The sequence below is a fragment of the Sorex araneus genome, chromosome 6 (assembly GCF_027595985.1).
Source record: "Sorex araneus isolate mSorAra2 chromosome 6, mSorAra2.pri, whole genome shotgun sequence".
Classification (NCBI taxonomy): Eukaryota; Metazoa; Chordata; class Mammalia; order Eulipotyphla; family Soricidae; genus Sorex; species Sorex araneus.
In genome coordinates this window covers 157368010-157394207 of record NC_073307.1, presented here as the reverse complement: position 1 = coordinate 157394207, position 26198 = coordinate 157368010, and the positions used below count along the sequence as shown (strand labels likewise).

General features: G+C 38.3%; 2 protein-coding genes across 2 annotated transcripts; one reads left to right on the top strand and one right to left on the bottom strand.

Moving 5' to 3' along the window:
- Positions 1-1916: 1916 nt before the first annotated feature.
- LOC129406052 (olfactory receptor 1440-like) lies at positions 1917-2876 on the bottom strand. Its single transcript, XM_055143798.1, has one exon. It carries the CDS (start codon positions 2874-2876, stop codon positions 1917-1919), a length of 960 nt encoding a protein of 319 aa, XP_054999773.1.
- Positions 2877-22530: 19654 nt separating this feature from the next.
- LOC129406107 (olfactory receptor 5A1-like) lies at positions 22531-23493 on the top strand. Its single transcript, XM_055144049.1, has one exon. The coding sequence runs from the start codon at positions 22531-22533 to the stop codon at positions 23491-23493; it is 963 nt and encodes a 320-aa protein (XP_055000024.1).
- Positions 23494-26198: the final 2705 nt, after the last annotated feature.

The window sequence follows — 26198 nt, the reverse complement described above, 5'->3', positions numbered from 1 at the left end:
ATTCTCCACCACCAACGATCCTAGTATCCCTCCCACTACCCTTCCTCCCTCCCTCCCTCCCTCCCTCCCTCCCTCCCTCCCTCCCTCCCTCCCTCCCTCCCTCCCTCCCCCTTTCTTCCTTCCTTCCTTCCTTCCTTCCTTCCTTCCTTCCTTCCTTCCTTCCTTCCTTCCTTCCTTCCTTCCTTCCTTCCTTCCTTCCTTCCTTCCTTCCTTCCTTCCTTCCTTCCTTCCTAACTCCCTCATTTTCTCCCTCCGTTCCCCTCTTCCTCTCTCCCTCCCTGCCCTTCCTTCCTCCTGAAATAGGGATTACAACACCTTCAATTATTTTGGAGAGGGATCTCAGGAGATAAATTATAGGAAGCAGAACAGACCAGACACAGGGCTGATGAGCAATTGTCTCTGATGAACAGGCTTTTTAGCCTTACCCCAGAGAGAGCTCTAGACTGAACTATCAGCACAGCTCAACCGTTTTATATGTACATTTTTATTTAAAACTGATTTTTTTTTTTAGGATGGGATTAAATAGGGGATGGCATCTCTCTAGAGGACAGTGGTAGAGTGTAGGGAACACTCTGTTGGAGGATGTGGTGCAAGAATATTTTATGCATGAAACATATCATTGATAGTATCATAAATCATCATGCCTAAAATGAAATTTGAAGAAAAAACTAACTTGTTTTGACCTTGTACATTTTCTGTTCATATGGTAGTTGGCGTTTCTAAAGTCTGTAAGAGGTTTTACCGGTTTGCCTATTGGAGTTGCTGTTCTCCCTCCCAAAATGTGGCCACTCAGAGGAGGTTCTTAGGAACCCACACTGTCCTTACCTTTGCAAAGAGAAACAGACAACTGAGTGGAAGACACCTGGAGCATACTTTTAACCCAGTGTTGAAACCCCTTTCCCCCTTTGAATTAGGTATAGCAGAGCCTGCTACTGAAGGTGTGCTCTCTTCCACCTTTTTTGGATTTTCTTAGGAATTCTGCCTCTTGTTTTAGCAAATGCATGTTGAATCCCTATTGTGTACAAGGCATTTCAGCTATCATCGATCAGAGCGAGCAGTGCTGAGTGATTTCAAGAACAATACTAGTATGATATGCTGAAAATGAGCATATGGTTCCTAATGCAAATTTTTGAAATATATTGAAGTTGGCTTTAACATTTATGAATTGTAGTCTTATTGGGGAGGGGTAGAATTAGAACTGGGAGGTCTGCAAGAAGTGCCTAGACACATGGGAACACTTTCCTGTGATTCTCAGCCAACCAGACATTAGGGCTCCAGAGCTGTATTTGGGGGGACTCAGAGGTCTCTAGTAGTGCACCTGGTGGTGCTCTCATCACCATGTGGTATCACGATCACACTAGGGTTGACAGCCTGAAAGACATACCCCTTAATCCCTATAATAACTCTCCAGCCCCTCTGATCTCTATTTTATCCATTCAATCTATTGCTTTTGCTTTCTAGGCAAGCAAAAGTATTGAAAGGATACACTGAAAGTATCTTTCAATGATTCTGATGTATCAGCTGAGACACCTGTGAAAATTGACAAATCAATAAGAAAGAAGCATATGAAAGTATTTTTTTTATCTTTGAGCCTTCCAAGAAATGTACTGTACTCAGGAATCATTCGTAGTGGGGTTCAGGGGACCATATGTGGTGCCGGGTATCAAACCTGGGTTGCTGCATGTACCCTACACGTAACACTGTACTATCAATCTGATCTAGAAACAAACTTTTAAAACCAACTTCAACTATGGTGACATTACCTCACAACTAAGAATGATAAAATAAAGAGTAAGAAAGCCGGATTATTCATCATTGTCTCTACCTGACTGTTACTATAACCGACAATAGATCACTTATAAATTCTTACCTACATTTATTATATGTTTTAAAACACCTTTCTAGATATTAGACTATTAAGATAAAAATGTTGCCCTCTTCATCACCCTTTTAAGAGCCTCTTTGATATCCTTGTTCCTCAGACTATAGATAAGAGGATTCAGCATGGGAATAACATTAACATAGAACACTGACAGAACCTTGTCCTGACTCTTGGAGTAGTTAGAAGTAGGACGCATGTATACAGCCAGGACTGTGCCATAGAAGAGGGTCACAACTGTCACATGGGAGGCACAGGTATTGAAGGCCTTGAGACTGCCTTTAGCAGAGGATATTTTCAGGATGGAAGCTGCAATAAAGCCATAAGATAAAAGGATAAAGAGCATAGGACAAACCCCAATCAACAGAGCCACCAGAAAAATAATGATTTGGCAAACAAAGGTATTGGAGCAAGATAAGGAAAAAATCTGGGGTAAGTCACAAAAGAAATGTCGAATGATGTTTGGACCACAGAAATAAAGACTAAAGCAAGTCACTGTTTCAGCTAAACTACTAATAAAACCACTTCCAAGGGCTGCAGTAACCATTTTGCAACAGAGGTTAGGGTTCATAATGGCTGAGTACTGCAGAGGGTTACCAATGGCCACATATCTGTCATAGGCCATGGTGGCTAAAAGGCAGCACTCAGACAGACCCATCCAAGCAATCACAAGATACTGAGTAGCACATGAAACAAAGGAAATCAACTTTCCATCCTTAAAGAAATCTGAAAGCATCCTTGGGCTAATGGAAGTCGTATAGCAGATATCAATGAACGACAGGCAACTGAGAAAAAAGTACATAGGTGTGTGCAGGTGAGAGTCCATTCTGATTAGGATGATAAGACCCAGGTTTGAAATTAGGGTCACCAGGTAGATTACTAGGAAGACAGGAAAGAGAATGAGCTGTAGATCTTTTTCACTTGTGAGTCCCAAGAGGACAAACATGGTCACGGAGGTGTGGTTTCTATATCCTTCCTTAGAGATGCTTTCAGACATCTGTTGAGGAAAAGATGAAAGAAAATATTCAGACTCAAAACACCAAATGGAGGGCTCGAGAGAGAGTATAGTAAGAAAGTCACTTGCTTTGAACATGACCAATGTTGGATCCATGCCTGAAATCACATGTTTTCCTTAGGGGTGATCCTTTAGCACAGAGTCCGGAGTAACTGCTGATCACTGCCATGTGTGAGCCAAACACTTCACCCCCCATCCAACAAACAGCCAAAAAGGAATGCTCATTATTTTCTTCTAGTCAAATAGCTGACTCTAAGTATAGTCTTATACTTATAGCCTTGTATCTAATATTGAATCAATCTGTACATTCCATGGATAATCTCCAATCTTTTAGACATTTTGGGAGTGAAAAACTTATCACACATTTACAAAAGAGCAACAACAACAACAAAACTATCAAATCAAATTTGGCATAAAACTTAGACACTTCTCCACACACATGAAAAGAATGTTCTATGTCCCTTATTACAAAGGTGAAAACGAAAAAATTAACTGCAGTATGTCAATTCACACGTGTGAGAATGACAGAAGGTAAATATTGAAATCAGTCTTGCGAAGAAGTGGAGAAAAGTGAATTCTGGTGCAGAATTGAGGTTAATGCAAGCTGTTGAGCGTGATATCAGTTGGTACAACACTGTGGTATATGTAATGGAGGTTAAAAATTGGAATGAAGATTCCATATGATTCCATAGTACTACTCTCAGGCACTTATTCAACATGTAAGAAAACATTTATTAAATCCAAATGCTAATAAGAACATTATTTGCAACTGCCAATCTAAATGTCCACCAACAGATGGTCAGATCAAGAAGCTGGTATGTATTTTTTTTGGAAAGGTAAAATATATTTTGAAACAAATGAATGGATCATGAGTTGATTATCCTGAGAATTGAGTCATGAATTGAAAGGACATAATTATACTGAAGAACAATGCATATAGCTCATATGTAGAATATAAATAATTACAGTAACTGAACTGAAAGAAACAGCAAAACCAATAAAAAACCCTTATGCAAAGAATTATGTGGAATCAATGACACTGTTGTTAATCTGAGTATGTATAATGAAAATGTTTGTTCTGTAAGTCATGCCAGATTCTATGACTTCTCATTAAAAATTTTTGATTTTACCTATCTTTAGTTCAACTTTTCTTTGAGTTCATCATATATTTCATTCACATTTCTTTTTCAAAGATGCCTACATTTTCTTTTGTTTCAGATACAGGTGCTATTGACTCACCCTTCATTTTTCCCTCACATAATTATTGACATAGTATATTCAATATACTCATTTCCACCGGACCCTGCAGAAGGAGGAGGAGGAGGAAGAGGAGGAGGAGGAGGAGGAGGAGGAGGAGGATGAAGAAGAAGAAGAAGAAGAAGAAGAAGAAGAAGAAGAAGAAGAAGAAGAAGAAGAAGAAGAAGAAGAAGAAGAAGAAGAAGAAGAAGAAGAAGAAAAAGAAGAAGAAGAAGAAGGAGGAGGAGGGGGAGGAGGATGAAGAGGAGGAGGAGGAAGAGGAGGAGGAGGAAGAGGAGGAGGAGGAGGAGGACAAAGAGCAGGAGAACAAGGAGCAGAAGAAGGAAGAGGACGATGGGAGGAGGAGGATGAGGATGAGGACAAGAGGAGAAGGAGGAGGAGGAGGAGGAGATGGAGGTGGAGGAAAAGGAGGGGTGAGGAGGAGAAGGCATGAGGAGAGGGGGAGGGTGGTGGGGAGAGGGGAAGATGAGGGGGAGAATATGGAAAGGAAACATAAAAGTGGTCCTTGTTTTTTAGAAAAGATCAGTAATCTTTTCTAATATTTAATTGTCTGAATTGGGAAAATGTTGTAGGCCAGGAAGCAAAGTCTGAAGAGCTCTGTTGAACACTTTAGTACAGACAAGATTAATCTCAGAAAAGCAAGTGTTCCATAAATTCTTGACTGATTTTTTTCTTATTCTAGACTCTTGCACGGTAATAGATGACACACAAAACTACTCAATTCTGATGCCACCCACAGAATCTTCTGAGGCCACTAAAGAAGAGAACTGACAAGGTAGTACAGAACTCTAAAATAATTCACAGCTCTGAGTCTTAGTTATTTTTTCTTAAATAGACGAGTTAGAGGCAGTGTAGATCCACTTTATATTACCACACTGTCCTTCAACAAATTTTACTTTACATATATATGCTAAATGAGGTCTGAAAAGGACCCCTATAAAGCTTAAAATTTAAGGACAATGATACTGAGATATTTGTACACATTTTGATTTCTTTCTAGATCAGTTCCTTGATATTCTTCAGAGCAGTGTCTAATAACTCACCTAAGAATTCTTCAAAGTTCTACTTTCCTGTGATGCAGGTTATTTACTTGTAGTTTACCCAGAATTCAGAAAAGTCCAATAGATGTTTGTCTTCCTGCTTTGAAGGGATCCTTGTCAGTGTTCTAAGAGAATTAGGGAGTTAACTTGAGGGGAGTCAACAATCTTTTGTTAATGATGTTTGACTCACTGAAACTCCAGAAATGATCTGAATGTGGAAAAAAGAAGCCTTAAATGTTCCTGAACCTGCTCCATCACATCTAAGAAAGAAAATGGGAGGACAAACTACAACAAAACAGAGCAATTAACATCGCAATCTGTCAATTATCTCTCCTGGGTACAGAGGCAGATGAATTCTACTAATTGGTCACAACAAGATATTCCTTCATGGCATTATTCTTTTGAGACTTCATTATATCAAAAGTCCTTTCACCCTGGAACAATTATGGGTCTGTTAAAAACAACACTTCCAAAATTTTTGTTTTTGGGGGGGCCACTTCTGGCAGTACTCAGAGCTTATGCCAGGTTCTGTATTCAGAGATCTCTCCTGGGTGGTGTTTAGGGGATTATCTGGGGTGTCAGGAATCAAATGCAAATCAGCCACATGCAAGGCAAGTGCTTGACCAGACCTATCTCTCCAGCTTCTCTGCAGACCTCTTAAATGGTGAAATAAATTTATATCAAGAAAACATATTAATAATCATCAAAGAACCTCTCAGAAAAATCTGCTATGCACCTTCAATGGTGAAGTGTGTTTCTTCAGTAGAGGGTCGTAGCTTTCCACATTCTTATTTGAACCAGTTCTTTGGCTTTAAGATTTTACTATATAGATTCACCATAATTATTTATTATTTTAAATGTAAATAACTAAAGGGCCAGAGCGAGAGCACAGCTTGTAGGGCGTTTGCCTTGCACATTGGGCTCGATCCCCGGCATCTCATATGGTCCCCCAAGCACTGCCAGGAGTAATTCTGAGTGCAAAGCCAGGAGTAACCCCTGAGCATCGCTGGGTGTGACCCAAAAAGCAAAAAAAAAGTAAATAGCTAAATTTAGATGATTTTAAAATAAAAAATTTACATTTAATTAAGTTATGAATAAAATCATCACATTTATTTAAGAATGAAATGATCAAAATTATTTTATTTAGGTACTTAGATTTATAAAATTGTTACTTAAGCTTTTCCTAGACATAGCATACCAGGAAAGCCCACTGCCCCACCCCGCCTAGAGTTCTAAGTATCCCTCCTGCCACGAAAGCTCAGTTCTCTAGACAAATTCATCAGGTTTGACGACTTTGACCACTTAATTTTCCCTTGCTATTTTTGCTTTTCTCTCTTGTGTTAGGAATTGATCACTCTCTCTGATTTAGGCTGCACACCCAGGGGTTATCAGGGTTTATTCCTGACTCCGAGCTCAGGGATCACTTTTAGAGGGGCTTGGGGGACCTTATGTAGCACTGGGAGGGCAGTCAGTTTGGCCACATTCAAGGCTAATACCCTACGGGATGTACAATAGCTCAGTACCACACTCTGTTTCTTTAATTGGGTTATGGTGACACCTACACAGATGTAGATGTATAACGCTAAATTGTATTCCACGAAATAGTAATTCAATGATAGCACTGTTAGCACTGATGACCCGTTATTCATGGATTTTCTCGAGCAAGCAACAGTAATGTCTCCATTGTGAGACTTGTTGTTACTGGTTTTGGCATATCAAATACCCACAGGAAGCTTGCAAGGCTCTGCCATGTGAATGGGATATTCTCGATAGCTGCCAGGCTCTTTGAGAGGGATGGAGGAATCGAACCCTGGTCGTCCGCGTGCAAGGCAAATGCCCTACCCGCTGTGCTAACTGAGATTTATCATATTTAGACATACTTATAGGGATTTGCAGTAGTGAAAAAGAAGCAAAAATTACTCTTGAATCCTTTGATTACAACTATTTTCTTTACAGCTATGAAAGAGTAAGAGGAGGGAATGAGAAAAGATGGAAGAAGGGCAGAGACAAAAGGGAAAAGATAGAAAACTGAGAAGATGGGGCAAAAAAAAAATCATTTCAATGAAATTGTCAATTTTCCCCAAGTACAAATGGGAGAACGTTTACATCTAATTCCAGACCCAGTCTTAAATCTCCAAATGAACAGGAGAAATAATTCTTGTTTTGCAGCATCATTTTAGAAAAAGGTATAAGGTATGACCTTACTTCTTAAGATCTTGTCTTTCTTTCTCTAGACACATTGTAAAAGGCACATATTAGAGGGATGAGAAAGTCCAGACAACTGAGGGCAAGAATGTAGTTTCAAATGTAGGAGATAGTGAATTTATTTTGACTTTTCATACTACCCATAATATATGGATTCCAATGTAATGACATACATTTTTTACTCTCAAATACATGTTTGATAGTTTACCAATGTTTTGACATTTCTTCATTATTTATATCTATGACATCATGTTAACTTTTTCTAAATTTTTAAAGCATATGTGATATTTTTTTTATATTATATTTCCTAAATATACACTTCACTTCTCAACAGCTAATGAACATTGTGTTAGTTTGTAACTTTCAGATATTGTGAATGGTACTTCTGTGAACCTATATAGACAAACATTTACCTGAATAAATGTTTTCAATTATTTTGGGTGTGCTGTTAAAAGTGTAATGGTTAGATCTTACTGTAACTATCTTTAACAACTTGAGGACCAGTTAAAATATTTTTTAAATGTCTGTAGAATTTTGCTTTCCTACTAGCAGTGTGTATGGATTCTAATTTACTCTCACTCTTGCAAACTTGTTATGATCCTAGTGGACCTGAAGGTAGTATCTTTATGGGTTTTGACTTGTATTTTTTGGAAGGCTGGTAATTTGAGGGTTATTTTTTTATGAGTTCGGTGATTAATTTTCATATCATCTTTGGAGAGATGTCTATTGGGTTCTTTGCCCATTTAAGTGGACCTACTGATATGTTATTAAGAAAAAATAGTTTTAAATGCCTGTACATATACACATATAAATATGATTTGAACATGTGTATGATCCCCAAGTCTTTGGGATATTTTTATATTTTCTTGATAGCACATTTGAAGGAAAAACATCTTAAGTTTTACAAAGTTGAATATATTTATCTTTGTCTATTGCTGCTCATACTTCTAGTGTTATATCTAATATATATAATTTTTTCTGAACACCAAATCACATTATTTACATCTATGATTTCTTCTCAATGATTTATAGTTTTAGTTATTACATTTATTTATAAATTTTGAGTTAATTTTTTACATGGCATGAGAACATAATTTTGAGTCAGCTCAAAAATTCATTATAGTTACTATTAGGTGGTGAATGGGGACAAAAAAGAGTGTCTACATCTTCTACAAAATCCTGGAAATGATATTGGTTTTTGACAAACAAAGAGTGTCGAAATGAGCCAAGGCATAAACACCTATAACTCCATAAAGCAAGTTTCTGTTATGACTAAATGATTGATGATGAAGATAATGATGCTAATATCTCCTGCTACCACCAATGAAAAATTTTCAATGAGATGTGTACTTGTTTCTTTTCATTATTTTATCCAATTCCCATAATCCAGTAGTGAAGTTATTAAAATTTATAGAAAAACATTATTCCTCTAAAAGTATGATTGCTCTTTATGTCATAAATGCTTAAACTTAGATGCCTTCTCAGGTTGGAGACTGTAGATGCAGACCTAGTTTGAATCTCAGCATATGTGATATTTTAATTTACTTAATTTTACTTTTTATTCATCAAACATCGGTTTAAAGACTGTTAGAGGCTCCGCGGCCCTGAGCACCCCGGGTTCCCTCCCCTCCGGACTGCCGGCTGAGTGGCCGGCACGCTGACCCCCAGCCCGTTGACCGCTGTCCGGTTGCCGGAAAGGGGCGTGGCCTAACCGCCAGGGGCGTGGCCTAAGAAAAGTGGGCGTGACCTCATTGCCGGCCAGCCAAAGCTCACTCGCTGGCAGGTAGTTTCCTCAACATCCTATCCAAACCAACATCCTAGCTATTTGCAAGCAGTAGGACAATAATGCACAAGACCTCACATAAGGGTTGAAGGAAACATCAGTAGATCAGGTTCTACAAATGGCAAGTTAAAAGGTAACCACTATTAACTGAGCCTATCCACAATCCTTTTTCACAACAAAAGGAGACAGAGATACTCATCTTCAAGGGCCCCTCTTTCATATCACCACAAACAACATGAAGAAACAGCGAAAATCCCCATTGCAACCAGAGGACGATCAAAGGAGTCCGGAAACCTCAATGGGCGCTTCCTACAAACTTGACCTCTCTGAGAAAGAATTCAGAGTTGAAATCCTCAACATGTTCAATGAACTCAATGCAAAGTTGGACAACTTCAAGGAAGACCTGGCGGAAACAATACAACAGACAGCCGACAAAATACGGGAAGAAATGAGAGCAGAAATAAAAAACCTTCAAAAAGAAATGAAGGATTCCATACATGAAATCAAAAACTCTCTGACTGCCCTCAACAATAGGATGATTGCAGCCGAAGACAGAATCAGTATGCTTGAAGAAGAGCTGCAAGAGGCCTACAGGCAACAACAAACCATGGCAAGAGACCTCAAAATAGCTCTAGCCAGAATCAGAGTCCTAGGGGATGACTTCAAGAGGAGCAACATTAGAATCATTGGACTACCAGAACCACAGGGAACCAACCCCAACGAAAAAGACACAGTCAAACAAATCATTGCGGAAAACTTCCCACAGCTGGACAATGCGGGCATCCAGATTCAAGGCGCCCGAAGAGTGCCAGCTAAAAGAGATCCTAACAGAAAAACCCCAAGACATATCATAGTTACAATGATGGACATCTTCCAGAGAGACACAATACTCCAAGCAGCAAGGTCCAAGAAGGAAATCGCATACAAAGGAGCACCCCTTAGACTCACAGCAGATCTATCAGAGGAAACCCTCCAAGCTCGAAGGCAATGGTGGGATATAGTGAAAAAACTCAATGAAATCAACGCTTCACCAAGAATACTTTATCCGGCTAAACTCTTATTCAAACTAGAAGGAATCATACACTACTTTGGGGATAAACAACAGCTCAGGAACTTCATAGACTCAAAACCAAACCTAAAAGAAGCACTAAAGGGGCTATTGTAAGACAGGAACAACCCCTACAAGCACAACAAACCCTTACACAAAGATGGCACAAAATCCCATAACAATAATCTCCCTTAATGTCAATGGTCTGAATTCACCAATTAAGAGACACAGAGTGGCAAAATGGATTCAGAGACTCAACCCAACATTCTGTTGCCTGCAAGAAACACATCTGAATAGCCAGAACAAACACAGACTCAAAGCCAAAGGATGGAAAACAATCCTGCAAGCAAAGAACTCCCTCAAGAAAGCCGGGGTGGCTTTACTAGTATCAGAAAACATAGACTTCAGGTTGAAAAAGATTAGAAGGGATAGTGAAGGCCACTTTTTATTAATCAAGGGATGTGTACATCAGAAAGAAATCACACTCTTAAATGTCTATGCACCCAATGAGGGACCAGCTAAATACCTACAACAGCTGCTAAGAGACCTCGAGAAGGACATCTCGAGCAACACAATAGTAGTTGGAGACTTCAACACCGCACTGTCTCCTCTGGACAGATCTAGAAGATTAAAACTCACCAATGAAATACTGGCTTTGAAGGAAGAAATAGAAGAGAGAGGGCTGATAGATCTATACAGGGCTTTATATCCCCCAAAAAAGGAATACACATTCTTTTCCAGTGCACATGGAACATTTTCCAGAATAGACCATGCGCTGGGCCACACAACATACCTCAACAGAATCAACAAGATAGACATTGTACCAGCTATCTTTTCAGACCATGATGCACTGAAGATAAAACTTAATTGTGGACAGATGCAGAAAACCAAATAAAACACCTGGAAATTAAATAGCTCGATATTGAACAATGAGTGGGTCAGGAAGGAAATCAAGGAAGAAATCAAAAGGTACCTAGAAACAAATGAGAATGAAGACACGAGCTACCAGAACTTGTGGGATGCAGCTAAAGCCGTTTTAAGGGGAAAATTTATAGCTCTGCAAGCATTTCTCAGGAAGGAAGAAAGGGCCCACATAAATAACTTGACCTCACAGCTCAAGACCTTAGAAAAGGACCAACAAAAGGAGCCAAAACCAGGCAGAAGGAAAGAGATAATAAAACTTAGAGCAGAAATTAATGACATGGAAACCCAAAAGACAATCCGGAAGATCAATGAAACCAAGAGCTGGTTCTTTGAGAAAATAAACAAGATTGATAAACCACTAGCAAGACTCACAAAGAAAGAGAGAGAGAGAACCCTTATAAGCCGAATCAGAAATGAAAAGGGGGACATCACTACAGAAACCAATGAAATTCAAAAGATCATCAGAGACTACTTTGAAAATCTCTATGCCACGAAACAAGAAAACCTAGAAGAAATGGATAAATTCCTCGACTCCTATAATCTCCCAAGGCTGAACCAAGAAGACCTGGAGTACCTGAATAGTCCAATTAACATCAAGGAAATTGAAATGGTAATCAAAAGTCTTCCCAAAAACAAAAGCCCAGGTCCAGACGGATTCACTAGTGAGTTCTTCCAAACATTTAAAGAGGACCTTTTGCCAGTCCTTCTCAAGCTCTTCCAGGAAATTGAAGAAACAGAAACCCTCCCTAACAGTTTCTATGAGGCTCATATCTCCCTAATACCAAAAGCAAACAAAGACACCACAAAAAAAGAAAACTACAGACCAATATCCCTGATGAACACAGATGCAAAAATTCTCAACAAAATATTAGCAAATAGAATTCAACAACTCATCAAAAAGATCATACACCACGACCAAGTGGGATTCATCCCGGGGATGCAAGGATGGTTTAACATCCGGAAATCAAACAACATAATCCACCATATCAACAAAAGAAAAGATAAAAATCATATAATCATATCAATAGATGCAGAGAAAGCATTTGACAAGATCCAGCATCCGTTTATGATGAAAACACTAGCCAAAATGGGTCAAAGTGTGGTCACTCTACCTCATACCTCTTCATCCTCAGCAATGGAAAACAAATTATCTAATGCTTCCTTTTCAGCAGGTCTTACTTTAGGGGAGAGACTCTCCAAACAATAATAGTGAGTTTGTTGAAATATTGTATGCAATCAAAATGAAAGTAAAGTGAAATTTATTAGTTACACAGGCGGGGGGGGCTTAGGGTGGGGGGGCTAGGGGCGTGGGGGGGTTTGGGGTGTGAGGGGGCGGGGTGGAGCTCTACTGGGATTCTTGGTGGTGGAATATGAGCACTGGTGAAGGGATGGGTATTCGAGCATTGTATAACTGAGATTTAAACCTGAAAACTTTGTAACTTTCCACATGGTGACTCAATAAAAAATTAAAAAATAAATAAATAAATAAAGACTGTTAGAGAAATAAACTATCATGAAGGAAGATTTCAAAACTTACTTTTTGGGGAAGAAGCAACCTGATACCAAAAGTCAAACCAAGGCACCATAAAAATGTAAAATTGTATAACAACCAGCATGCAAATACAATGGAGAAAATATTAATAAATCTAATTCAATATACAATAAAAGGACCAAGCATCAGGAACTACTGGGATATCTTTTTTAATTGTTTGTTTTTATTTTTCAGTTATATCAGGTGATACTCAGGTTTATACTCCTGGGTCTGTTCTTAGGGAATCAATCCTGGTGGAGCTTTAGGGGACCAAATGTTGTGAACCAGGGATGGCTGCATGCAAGGCAAGCACCCCATTTGCTGTACTATCTCTCTATCCTGAGGATTTATTCTAGGAAACAAAGATGCTTCAACTCACGCAAATCAACTAATTTTATGTATCACGTTAAAAAAATGAGGGAAAAAGTTGCGTGTTCAACAAATACAGAAATAATTTGACAAAATTCAACATTCTCAAAACTCAATCATTTGACTCATGATTGTAAAATCTCAAGAAACAAGGCAGATCAGGAAATCACTCAATGTAACAAAATTACAACAATAAAAGTCCACACTCAATGGCAGAAGCTGAAAACTTTAAAAAGGAAAACAAGCAAAGGAGACTTATCCCCCCCCCCCAATCCTTTTATCAACACTAAGCTTGTATTGATGGTCAGAGTAATTAAATAAGAATAAGAAAAAATGTTATTGTGAGTAGAAAAAGTCTTAAAATTGTCTCCTTCTGTAGCTGATACATGTATAAATACATAATATCTATGCACATACAATGTGTGGTGTACATTGTGTACATATGTGTACGGGGCTGGAGCTATAGCACAGCAGGTAGGGTGTTTGCCTTGCAATCGGCTGACCAGGGTTCAATTCTTCCATCCCTCTCAAAGAATCCGGCAAGCTACCAAGAGTATCCTGCCCACATGGCAGAGCCTGGCAAGCTACCCGTGACATATTCAGTATGCCAAAAACAATGACAAGTCTCACAATGGAGACGTTGCTGGTGTCTGCCCGAGCAAATCGCTGAACAACAGGAGGACAGTACTACAGTGCTACATGTGTGTACATATGTACAAGCACACTTTTTAATTGAAAGTTCAATGAAAGAAAAGTATTGAAAGTGATGATTGAAAAATATGACATGTATTTTGGGGAGACTGGCTTATTATATGTTTAAAGTTTATGAGCACTTTGTCCAGTCCTCTCTCTTTTCCCCTGATCTTCATCCTCCATTCACAGTCATTTATCTCTTCTATATCATTCTCACTCTCCTACTTTTCAAAGCCTACAGATTTACTCATGAGAAAACAAAGGGCTTCATTCGATTGACTCAATTCCAACTTTCTCTAACGTTTCTGAACTTGGTTCATCTAAGGCATTCCAGCTGAAAGTAAAACAATTGGTTCAAAGAAAGAAGGCTGAGGGCGGAGACTTCCTCTGTTGAAGGAAGTCTCATTTAGTGCTGACAATGTTATGCTATTTCCTGGTGCTTTTGCCAGGAAGATGGGTTCGATGAGTTATTACTTCTATGCTTTGCTATTATGTTCATGACAAATTTGGAAGTTACCTCTGATTTTAGCCACACGTCCTTCAAGGTTAAAGGAAGGTTTTTCTTGATATAATGTCTCAAGAGATTACACTCTTGTCACAGGAATCTCCTGTAGCCTCAACAGGGACCAATTATAGAGTTGATCTTCCTCTATGCCCAAGGGAAAATGCTTCAGCCTATAAAATTTTAATTATTTTTTCCTTTAGTTCTCACATTATTTCTTGGACGTGATAGAGCAGACCCCACAGCTTTTAAGGACCTTATCTTCCCCAGTTGGATAGCTTCTGAAAAAAAGTTATGTGAAGCAAACTTAGCTTATCAAAAGACTATGGACTTGAGTACTCAGAGTACTGACAGGGTGGGTTAATCTCAGAAGCCTGCAGTGAACAATGTTTCACTTATATTTGAATATCTGGTTATACCATAAAGTCTGAGGAGTTGGAACTCACAAGATTAAAGTTTACCAGAACTCTTAGGTGAGTCATTAAGGTCTTGTTGTAAGGAATGTTGAGTGCATTAAATTCATTAATAATATCAAAGATGTAAAAATAACTCACTGCCTTTTTCCTTGAAGATTAGTGATAATAAATGATTATTAGGCTGTGGTGACTTATTGATGATGATGAAAGTAAATCTGTTGAAGGTGAAATGAATGGATAGACTATGTCAATACACATTAGCTTGTAGTGTGAGGAGGGCTAAAATTTAGTGATTAAAATGAGAGGTCAGACTGTGAAAGAGTCGGGAGTTATTTAAATGGCCTCATGCTCATGCATTCTATATAAAGTCACATTTCAGCAGTTTCACTCATGCAGGCATTATTTCTGACCTGAGAGGGTTCAATGCAACTTTGATTAGCTTTTCAGGTTCTAGAGGAAGTGATTAAGTTCCAATAAAGTGTTACCAAGTGAAATTTGTTATTCTGAAATTAACCTTATTCATACTGTTCCTGACAAGCAAGTTTCAAATTTTGTTTCATTACCTGTGAAGACACTGAACTTTCTAATGTTTATTAAGTGAACATGACGACGGACCATTGATGAAATACCTTACATGAAGAAACAAGTCAAAGGGACCACTATTTAATATTCTCTTCTCCTCTATCTTATTTTCATTTCTCAAGAAGGATCGAGTAAAATTAAGTATGGGGAAGAAATGATTCTTATACTAAGAATAATTTGAGAAAAATGCAAAGGAAGCCAAAATAAATTTTTAAGCAAGAAGGAAATTGCCGATTTCATAATAAATAAGAGACATGTAGATTTAAGATTTAATTAAAAATTATAGAGTCTGGGTGACTGTGAAATAACAATATTATAACTAAGCATTTTCCAAAATTACAACATTATCACTGGTTTAAAATAACTCTCTGGTTCCAGTAGGGGTTATTGTGATAGTTCATTCTCTAGTTTACCTGTGGTAGATGCTTTGCAATGATTACCATCCTTTAAAAACAATGCTGTGAGTAGGTGTGTCCTCATTTCTTCCTCTGAAAAGAGGTACATTCTTCTACAACTCATCTCATTTACGAGGCAAGTAGCAAGCAGTGAAGTTTCTCAGTTTATTTCCTGAAATAATATCTACATTAAAGTGTGTAGTGGTGGCCAGAGCAATAGTACAGTGGGTAGGGACTTGCCTTGTTTGTGGCTGACCTGGGATTCATCCCTGGCACCCCATAGGTCCCCTGAGCCCATCAGGGATGATTGCTGAGCATGGAGCCAGGAATAAGCCCTGAGCACTGTCAGGTCTGGCCCAAGAACAAAAAGCAAAAAAAAAAAAAAAAGGAGCGAATGTGTGATTGTCACAATGTAATGATTGTTCAGTTACAGTGCCATCAACTTGCATAAGAATGTCTTTGAGATACTCTTTGCCAGTATACAGATCTTTCGTGACAAATTCAGGAAAGAGTACTCAGGAAAGTCCCCTGAGATTCCTATCTTCTCTACATTCAACTTTGTGATGTCTTACAAGGTCTCTCTCTGCCTATCTCTGTCTCTTTGTTTCTCTCTGTTTTGTCTCTCTCACACACACAGTGTCTCTCTCTCTCTCTCTCTCTCTCTCGTATGCTAACATTTCTTGTATTATGATTTTATGCACTAAGACCTTAAGTAAGAAGGATTAGAGGCAACACCATATTTCCCTGTATGTGGTGATATCCTAGAGGTGATACCCTCAGAGGGAAAACTGTCACTGTCACTGTCATCCCGTTGCTCATCAATTTGTTCAAGCGGGCACCAGTAACGTCTCTCACGGTGAGACTTACTGTTCCTGTTTTTGGCATATCCAATATGCCACGGGTAGTTTACCAGGCTCTGCGGTGCAGACGCAATACTCTCGGTAGCTTGCCGGGCTCTCCGAGAGGGGCGGAGGAATCGAACACAGGTCGGCTGCGTGAAAGGCGAATGCCCTACCAGAGGGAAAATTGAAAAAGAAAAACACTCCGCATGAAATAAGGCAAGAATGTGCACATCTGACACTCTGGAAGAAGAATAGAAGTATCTTATATGATCGTTTTTGCCTAAATTGTTTCACTAGTGTTGAGATAAAAATGACAAATAGTATTAAGGAAATTCAAATTTATGTGTTGATTTTTATATATTACATATTCCAACATGTTTACCCTCTAGTGTTATCTTTTACCTGTATTAGGGCATATTCTCATTTATTTATTCTGATGGGTACAATTGAGATCTGGTCTCTTAGGAACCTTGAAGTTTACAATTTAAAAAAGAAATCTATGATGACTATGCTTAGAATTTTATCCCTAAAACTTAATATTGTAGTATCAAATATGTAATTTTAAAGAATATATTTTAGATACCTCATACCCTAGATTATGGCTAGTGCCATCTATTTATTGTTCTTTTTTATTAGATTTATGAGTTGGGCTCTGTGTAGAATCTACATACATTTTTATTTATATAACCTACCTGTTTATGACATTGTTATAAATATAAAGTGTTTCCCTCCATGACATAACAATCTTTTAACAATTTTTAATTTTTTAAAATTTATTTATTTTTAATTTGTGAATCACCGTGAGGGTACAGTTACAGATTTATACACTTTTGTGCTTATGCTTCCCTCATACAAAGTTCGGGAACCCATCCTTCACCAGTGCCCATTCTCCACCACCAGTAAACCCAGTATCCCTCCCACCCTCCCCAATCCCATCTCCCCCAACCCCACCCTGCCACTGTGGCAGGGCATTCCCTTCTGTTCTCTCTCTCTAATTAGCTGTTGAGGTTTGCAATAAAGGTGTTGAGTGGCCACTGTGCTCAGTCTCTAGCCCTCATTCAGCCCACAACTCCCTTCCCCCGCAAGGCCTTTGACTACATTATAGTTGGTGATCCCTTCTTTGAGTTGCCCTTTCCCCAGAATATGAGGTCAGCCTCCAAGCCACAGAGGCAACCTCCTGGTACTTATTTCTACAATTCTTGGGTGTTAGTCTCCCACTCTGTTATTGTATATGCCATAGATGAGTGCAATCTTTCTATGTCTGTCTCTCTCTTTCTGACTCATTTCACTCAGCATGAAACTTTTCATGCCGATCCACTTAAATATAAAATTCATGACCTCCTTTTTTCTAACAGCTGCATAGTATTCCATTGTATAGATGTACCAAAGTTTCCTCAACCAGTCATCCATTCTAGCGCATTTGGTTTTTTTCCATTCTGGCTATTGTAAGCAGTGCTGTGCTGAACATACATGTGCAGGTGTCATTTCGATTATACTTTTTTGCCTCTCTGGGTTATATTCCCAGCAGTGGTATTGCTGGGTCAAATGGGAGCTCAATATCTAATTTTTTGAGAATCGTCCATATTGTTTTCCAGAAGGGCTGAACCAGTCGGCATTCCCACCAGCAGTGTAGAAGGGTCCCTTTCTCGCCACATCCTCTCCAACAGCGGTTGCTTTTGTTCTTTTGGGTGTGTGCTAGTCTCTGTGGTGTGAGGTGGTATCTCGTGGTTGTTTTGATCTGCATCTCTCTGATGATTAGTGATGTAGAGCACTTTTTCATGTGCCTTTTGGCCATTCGTATTTCTTCCTTGGTAAAGTTTCTGTTAATTTCTTCGCCCCATTTTTTGATGGGGTTGGATGTTTTCTTGTAGAGTTCAACCAGTGCTTTATATACCATTGATATCAACCCCTTATCTGATGGGTATTGGGTGAATATCTTTTCCCATTCTGTGGATAGTCTTTGTATTCTGGTCTCTGTATCTTTTGCGGTGTAGAAGCTTTTTAGTTTAATGTAGTCCCATTTGTTGATCTCTGTTTTTACTATATTGCTTAGTTCCGTGTCACTTTTGAAGATACCTTTATCTTCAATATCGTGGAAGGTTTTGCCGACCTTGTCTTCAATGTACCTTATGGTATGTGGTCTAATGTTGAGGTCTTTAATCCATTTTGATCTGACTTTTGTGCATGGTGTCAGGTCAAGGTCTAAGCCCATTTTTTTGCATGTGGTTGTCCAGTTGTGCCAGCACCATTTGTTAAAGAGGCATTCCTTGCTGCACTTCACATCTCTTGCTCCCTTATCAAAGATTAGATGATCATACATTTGGTGTTGTGTGTAGGGATATTCCACCCTGTTCCATTGGTCTATGGCTCGCCTTTGTTCCAGTACCATGCTGCTTTAATTGTTACTGATTCGTAGTAAAGTTTGAGGTTGGGGAGGGTGATGCCTCCCATCGTCTTTTTCCCAATAATTGTTTTAGCTATTCGTGGGCATTTGTTGTTCCATATGAATTTTAGGATTGTTCGATCCATTTCTTTGAAAAATGTCATGGGTATCCTTATAAGGATCGCGTTGAATCTGTATAATGCTTTGGGGAGTATTGCCATTTTGACGACATTGATTCTCCCTATCCACGAGTAGGGTATATGTTTCCATTTCCTCATGTCCTCTTTTATTTCATGGAGTAGCGTTTTATAATTTTCTTTGAAGAGGTCTTTTACTTCCTTGGTTAAGCTGATTCTGGGGCACGATTGTGAATGGGATTGCTTTTTTCATGTCCCTTTCCTCTGCCTCATTGTTTGTGTATAGGAAGGCCATGGATTTTTGGGTATTGATTTTGTAGCCTGCAACGTTACTGTATAAGTCTATTGTTTCTAAGAGTTTCTTAGTAGAGGTTTTAAGCTTCTCTAGATATAGTATCATATCGTCTGCAAATAGTGAGAGTTTGATTTCTTCCTTTCCTATCTGGATGCCCTTAATCTCTTTTTCTTGTCTAATAGCTATCGCAAGTACTTCCAGTACTGTATTGAAGAGAAGTGGTGAGAGCGGGCATCCTTGTCTTGTTCCTGACCTTAGAGGAAAGGCCCTTAGTTTTTCCCCGTTGAGGATAATGCTTGCTGTAGGCTTGTGGTTGATGGCTTTGACTATCTTGAGGAAAGTTCCTCCAAACCCCATTTTGGTGAGGGTTTTCATCATGAAAGGATGTTGGATCTTGTCAAATGCTTTCTCTGCGTATTGATATGATCATATGGTTTTTATCTTTACTTTTGTTGATATGATGGATTATGTTGATTGATTTCCGAATGTTAAACCATCCTTGCATCCCCGGAATGAATCCCACTTGGTCCTGATGTATGATCTTTTTGATGAGTTGTTGTATCCTATTTGCTAATATTTTGTTGAGAATCTTCGCATCAGTGTTCATCAGGGATATTGGTCTGTAATTTTCTTTCTTAGTGGTGTCTTTGTTTGCTTTTGGTATTAGGGAGATGTATGCTTCATAGAAACTGTTTGGGAGAGTTCCTTTTTTTTCAATTTCCTGGAAAAGTTTGAGGAGAACTGACAACAGGTCTTCTTGAAATGTTTGGAATAATTCACCGGTGAAACCATCTGGGCCTGTGCTTTTGTTTTTGGGGAGATTTTTGATTACAATTTCAATTTCCTTAACATTGATGGGTCTATTCAGGTATTCCAAGTCTTCTTTGTTCAGTCTTGGGAGATTGTAGGAGTCAAGGAATTCATCCATTTCTTTTAGGTTCTCCTGTTTTGTGGCATAAAGAGGCCTTTAAAGTAGTCTCTAATGATCTTTTGTATCTCACTGGTTTCTGTCATGATGTCCCCCTTTTCATTGCTGATTCGATTTATTAGGGAGGAATTATGACTTGCAATATAGGTACTGAAAGGTATCATGTATGTCCCTATACCTTCTTTCATTACACAGTTCTTTCTGGAGCGATCATTTCCAGCTATCATTGTCATAGTGGTCTTTTCTCTGTCCTAACGGCCCTCCCTACTACCTTCCGCTGTGGCAAGCTTCCAACCATGAACCAGTTCTCCTCACCCTTATTTCTACTCGTCTTCAGTATTATTCTCATACTATTTTTTTAATTTCACAAATGAGTGCAATCATTCTATGTCTGTCCCTCTCCTTCAGACTCATTTCACTTAGCATGGTACTCTTCATGTCCATCCATTTATAATCACAAATTCTCACAGCAGTGTACAAGAAATGACTCATTATTTGAGGGGAAATTACCCCTTTGACAATATTATTCTGAAGCAGGGGGGTATATTTTCTTTATAATTCGTTTTTTGAACTAAGAGAGAAAATGGCTGTAGAGAAGGAAGACATTATGGCTGGCTAATGTCGACAGATATTTATGGTTCATGGGCTTTGTTCATTCCAGTAATGTCTGTGTCTTTTTCCAGAGAAATATTTAAAACTTCTACATTCTTCTGTCTCACCAATACCCAAGGTTTTTTGACAGCTACTTTCTATCTATAAATTTTCTATAGTTCTACTTCTATTTTAAGTTTATCTGATCAAAATTTTGTTTGTGTTGGAAATTTTTCAATGTTATGGAGAAAGTAAAGCCCGTAGCATGTTGAGGACAGCATACTTTGCCCCTTGCAAATATATTCTTCTGATTATTTATCATCAGTTCTGAAGACTTTCCTTAGACAAACCCCAAAAATGAAAAGAGGAAAGAGGTTCCAGAAATATTACTATATTTTCCCAATTGCTGTGTTCATTGTTCAAGCATCATAACCCTCACGTACGTTCAAATTACTATTCTTTGTAGGAACTTGATGTTATAATTCTGTATTTTGAGTAGCATTAAAGATAGATGGTTGATATAAATCAACTCAATAAATTTCATAAAATGAGTGATTTCAATGAAACCATACATGTGTATAGTTTTATGTAAAGAGGTCCTAGATATCTTGACACATTTTCAAAAATTATTATTAACAAAAGATTAAGGATATTTATTTTAGAGAAGTTCTACAAGTACCTTTGAATTACATAAGTAAATTTTGCAGCTACAAGAAAGGAAAGATAACATGACTTTAAACTTTTGCCTTAACAAACACTCGAGTTTTTCAAACTTCAACTATGTTGTTTAGATAATGTTCATTTCCAAGCTGTCTCTCACTGTGTGAGAGACATTACCCTAATTCCATGATGTCATTCTTCCATATCTCTAAGCATTTGAAAGAAGAGAGGCAAGCTAAAGAATTGTCTCCCTTCTCTGACAGAGATGAAGTGAATATTAGCACTCAAGGAGATTTTATGAACATCTGTTCCAGTATCCCATTTTACATAAGAGATCCAGCATTGTTAGGCACTCTAAGCATTTAATAGTTTATCAAATATAAGCTGTGTAAAATCATCATGTATTAGAATACATAGAACAGAGCACTTTACTTATACATTTCCCTCAGTTTTTATTCCTTCAGTTTTTATACCTTATAAGTATGGAACAGAAAATATAAATAAGGAATTTTAGTGTACAATATTCTAAAGATATCAAATTGTTACCTTTACTCCCAAAGAGAAAGTGAGAAATTTGGTTAAGAGAATTGATCAGTTAAGGTGTATTATAGGAGAGAGTGGAGAGGAGGAGTCAGAGATAGAGAGAGAAAAAAGAGAAAGAAGGAGAGTGAGAGAGAAAAAAGAGAGAAAGAAGAAAAATGCTTCCTGTAGAGGCAGGAAAATGCTTCTTATAGTGGCAGGCTGGGGGGCTGGGAACAGGGGAGGAAAACTGTGGACACTGGTTGTGAGAAATGTACACTGGTGACAGGACTGATGTTGGAACATTGTATGACTCAAACCCAGTCACAAACAACTTAGTGACTGTATATCTCATAGTGAGTCAATTATAAAATAAGTAAAGCTAAAATAGATAACTATACATGGAAGACTTGAACTAACTCAATGATGAGAATTAAATATTATGTATCTGGTCTAACACAAGACTGAAAAATGAGAAACAGCTGTGTTGTATTTTGTGAATGAAGTCATTTTTTTTATCATCTCTCTTTCTGCAGATGGATACAAGCCACTCAATGGAAGGGAATAGAAATTACACCCCAGTGGTTGTATTTGTTTTCCTGGGACTCACCGATGAAAAGGAGCTGCAACTGATTCTCTTTCCAGTCTTCCTAGGGATCTATCTTGTGACCTTCTTGTGGAACCTTGGTATTATCCTCCTAATCAGGATGGACTTCCACCTGCAAACACCTATGTACTTTTTTCTCAGCATTCTGTCTTTTGTTGACATCTGTTTTTCTTCTTCCATCAGTCCAAATATGCTTTCAGATTTCTTTAAAGATGAAAAAACGATTTCCTTCATTGGCTGTGCCACCCAATATTTTTGCGTGTGCTGGATGGCTCTGTCTGAGTGTTGCCTCTTGGCGGCCATGGCCTATGACAGATACGTAGCCATTGGTAACCCTCTGCAGTACTTGACAATCATGGCACCTGAATTCTGTCAGAAGATGGTTGCTGGGACCCTTGGAACTGGTTTTCTTTGTAGCTTACTTGAAGTAATCTCTTGCTTTAATCTCGACTACTGTGGGCCAAATGTCATTCAACATTTCTTTTGTAATTTACCCCAGATTGTTACCTTGTCTTGCTCTGATCCTTCCATCACTCAAATGATTATTTTTCTTGTCGCTCTGCTTGTTGGATTCGGTTCTTTGCTCAGTATCCTGTTATCCTACAGTTTCATTGCTGCTTCCATCCTAAAAATATCCTCGGTAAAAGGTAGTGCCAAGGCCTTTAATACCTGTGCCTCCCACCTGGCAGTTGTGACCCTCTATTATGGCACAGCCTTGGCTGTGTACTTGCGTCCTACTTCTAGTCACCCCGATAAGCAGGACACGGTTTTGTCAGTTTTCTATACTATCATTATTCCCATGTTAAATCCTCTAATCTATAGTCTGAGGAATAAGGAGATAAAAGAGGCCCTGAGGAGGGTGGTGAAGAAGGTGAGACATTTGCCCCAATAAGAATAATGTCTGAACAGGTATTCTGAGCACCGTAAAAGAGACAGTTTTAGAATGTGTGACATTTCAGTAGGTATAATAATATCCTAGTAAGGAAAAACCTGGTTTCCTTGGTTCCTGTTTCCATTGGTTTATTTTCATGAAAATTAATGTGCCTCAACTACTACTGTTGATATGGATGCCTATTTGAGCATCTGTCTCCATGACTAGATTTAGGTAGATAAAGTCCCATAGAAATGACAAGTCAGGGAAATGACAAGATATTTAATTGAATGCCACACTGCTTTTTTTCTTTGTTTATTTTCTATATGTCTTTATATTTAATTGTTCAGTACATATAGTTTAATGAAATTAAAATATTTCACATAGCTAAATGTGTGAAAGCTGAAATAATGAAAAAAAACTTTAATCCCAAAGGAACAGAGAGATTGTGGGAGAGAAAAGAGGGCAGGTTGGGGAGAATTAAGGAAAGAGGAATGAAAATTGCCTGTATTTTTTTTTTCCCAAGTGACTTCTTTCCTTCCACCTTTCTCACTGAACTGTCATTTTTATTTTTTTTTTTTTGCGTTTTTGGTCACTCCCAATGATGCACATGGGTTACTCCTGGTTTATGTACTCAGGAATTACTCCTGGCGGTGCTTGGTGGATCATAGGGGATGTTGGATATCGAACCTGAGTTGGCCACATGCAAGGCAAACCCTACCTGCTGTGCTACTGTTGTGCTATTTTTGAAAAGATGAGGGAAAGTCATGGAAAGGAAAAGGGATTCTCTTAAAATCAAGATCAGGAAAATTCCCTGCAGTCAGAAAGAGGCATTGATATCATTTTAGCCACATAGATGTGTCTGGTATGTGCTTCATGGTTGATTGCCAAAGACTGTACAAGATTTCATGTTTGTGCTGGACAACATCTAGCAAGGTTGAATCTGGGTCCCATCCAGATATTTGACTTTTTCAGGAGTTTTATTTCAAAGTTTGGGCAGCAATCAGAAGAACAAGTAGAACATAAAATTTGGGTGTTTTCACCAGGGCAGTGAATTTTTTTTGCCTTTGCCAATACTCAATGTGTGTGTGTGTGTGTGTGTGTGTGTGTGTGTGTGTGTGTGGTGGGGGTGATGGTACAGTGAGAACTCTAAGTTTCTCTTACCTGAGTCAATAACATATTACTTTGTCTCACTTCTGATTTTACAAGCAATAAACTTATGATTGAACAATAAACTTTATAGCGATCCCCCAAATTTATCCTCATTGTATTTTTACATTTCCTCACAGCATTGTCTTGCTTTTCATTGATTTCATGTTGATTTTGTTTTTTAAAATCCAAGGTAAGAGGTTTGTTGTTGTTTGCTATGTCTAGTTCTTTCTTTTTATGGGGTTTGTTTCCTTATACATCCCAGATAAGTGGGAAAAAATGGTATTTACTCTTTTCCTTCTGACTTATTTCAATTAATACAATGCCTTTTAATTTCATTCAGATTGCATCTGGATTCAATATTTCATTTTTTATTATAACAGCACAATATTTATTTTGTTTCTATATCATACTAGCTCTATCTATTCATCTGTCATTGGACATTTTGGTTGTTTTTATATCTGCCTATTGTATTAGCACAGCAATAAATGTAAGTGTGCATAGTATATATCTTTTAAACTTAATTAACATGGGGTGGGCTAAAGCGATAGCAAAGCGGTAGGGCGTTGCCTTGCATATGGCGGACCCGAATTTGATTCCTCCGCCCCCCTCAGAGAGTACGACAAGCTACCGAGAGTATCTCGCCCACACAGCAGAGCCTGGCAAGCTACCCATGGCATATTTGATATGCCAAAAAGAGTAACAACAAGTCTCACAATGTAGACTTTACTGCTGCCCGCTTGAGCAAATTGATGAGGAATGGGATGACAATGACAGTGACAGAACATAGGGGTATATATTTTCAAAATTATTTCAAAACATATTTTAAAATGGTTATTTTTTTATGGAGGGGTATCATGAAGAGAAATAACTGGGTCAGCTGGAAGTTCTTTCCTTTTTGAGAAGTCGCCACACTGTTTTTTCTAGCTACTGAACTGGAAACATTCCCACCAATAGTGAATACAGGTTCCTTCCTCACTCTGCCCCCATTACTAAAGGTTGTTTCCAGTCTTTTGGATGTATTCTGAATTAGCTGCTGTGAAATAATAGTTCGTTGTCATTTTAATTTGCATTTTTCTCACAAAAACGCTGACAAACACTTTTCCATTTGACTTCACTCTTTGGGAAGGTGTCTGTCATTTCCTTTCTCACATTTTGATAATTTGGCTTTTTGTTGTTGTGAGTTTTATGAGCTTTTATACATATATCTTGGAAGTTAGCAGACTATGTGATGTCTTATGTACAAATATTGATTCCCATTGAGTAGGATCTCTTTGAGTTTAGCTCACATATTTTTCTATGCAAAACTTTTTTAGTTTGGTATATAGTCCTATTTGTTTATTTTTGAAATTATTTCCTTTGCCAGCAGAATCAAATTGTTGCAGATATTCTGGAATGTCCCACCTATGTCTCAATTTATGTTATGAATTCTGGTTCAATATCAAGGTTTTCTTTTTTTGCTTTTTGGGTCATACCTGATGATGCATTGGGGTTACCCCTGGCTTTGCACTCAGGAATTACTTTGGCAGTACTCGTGGGACCATATGAGATGCTGGGAATTGAACTCGGGTTTGCCA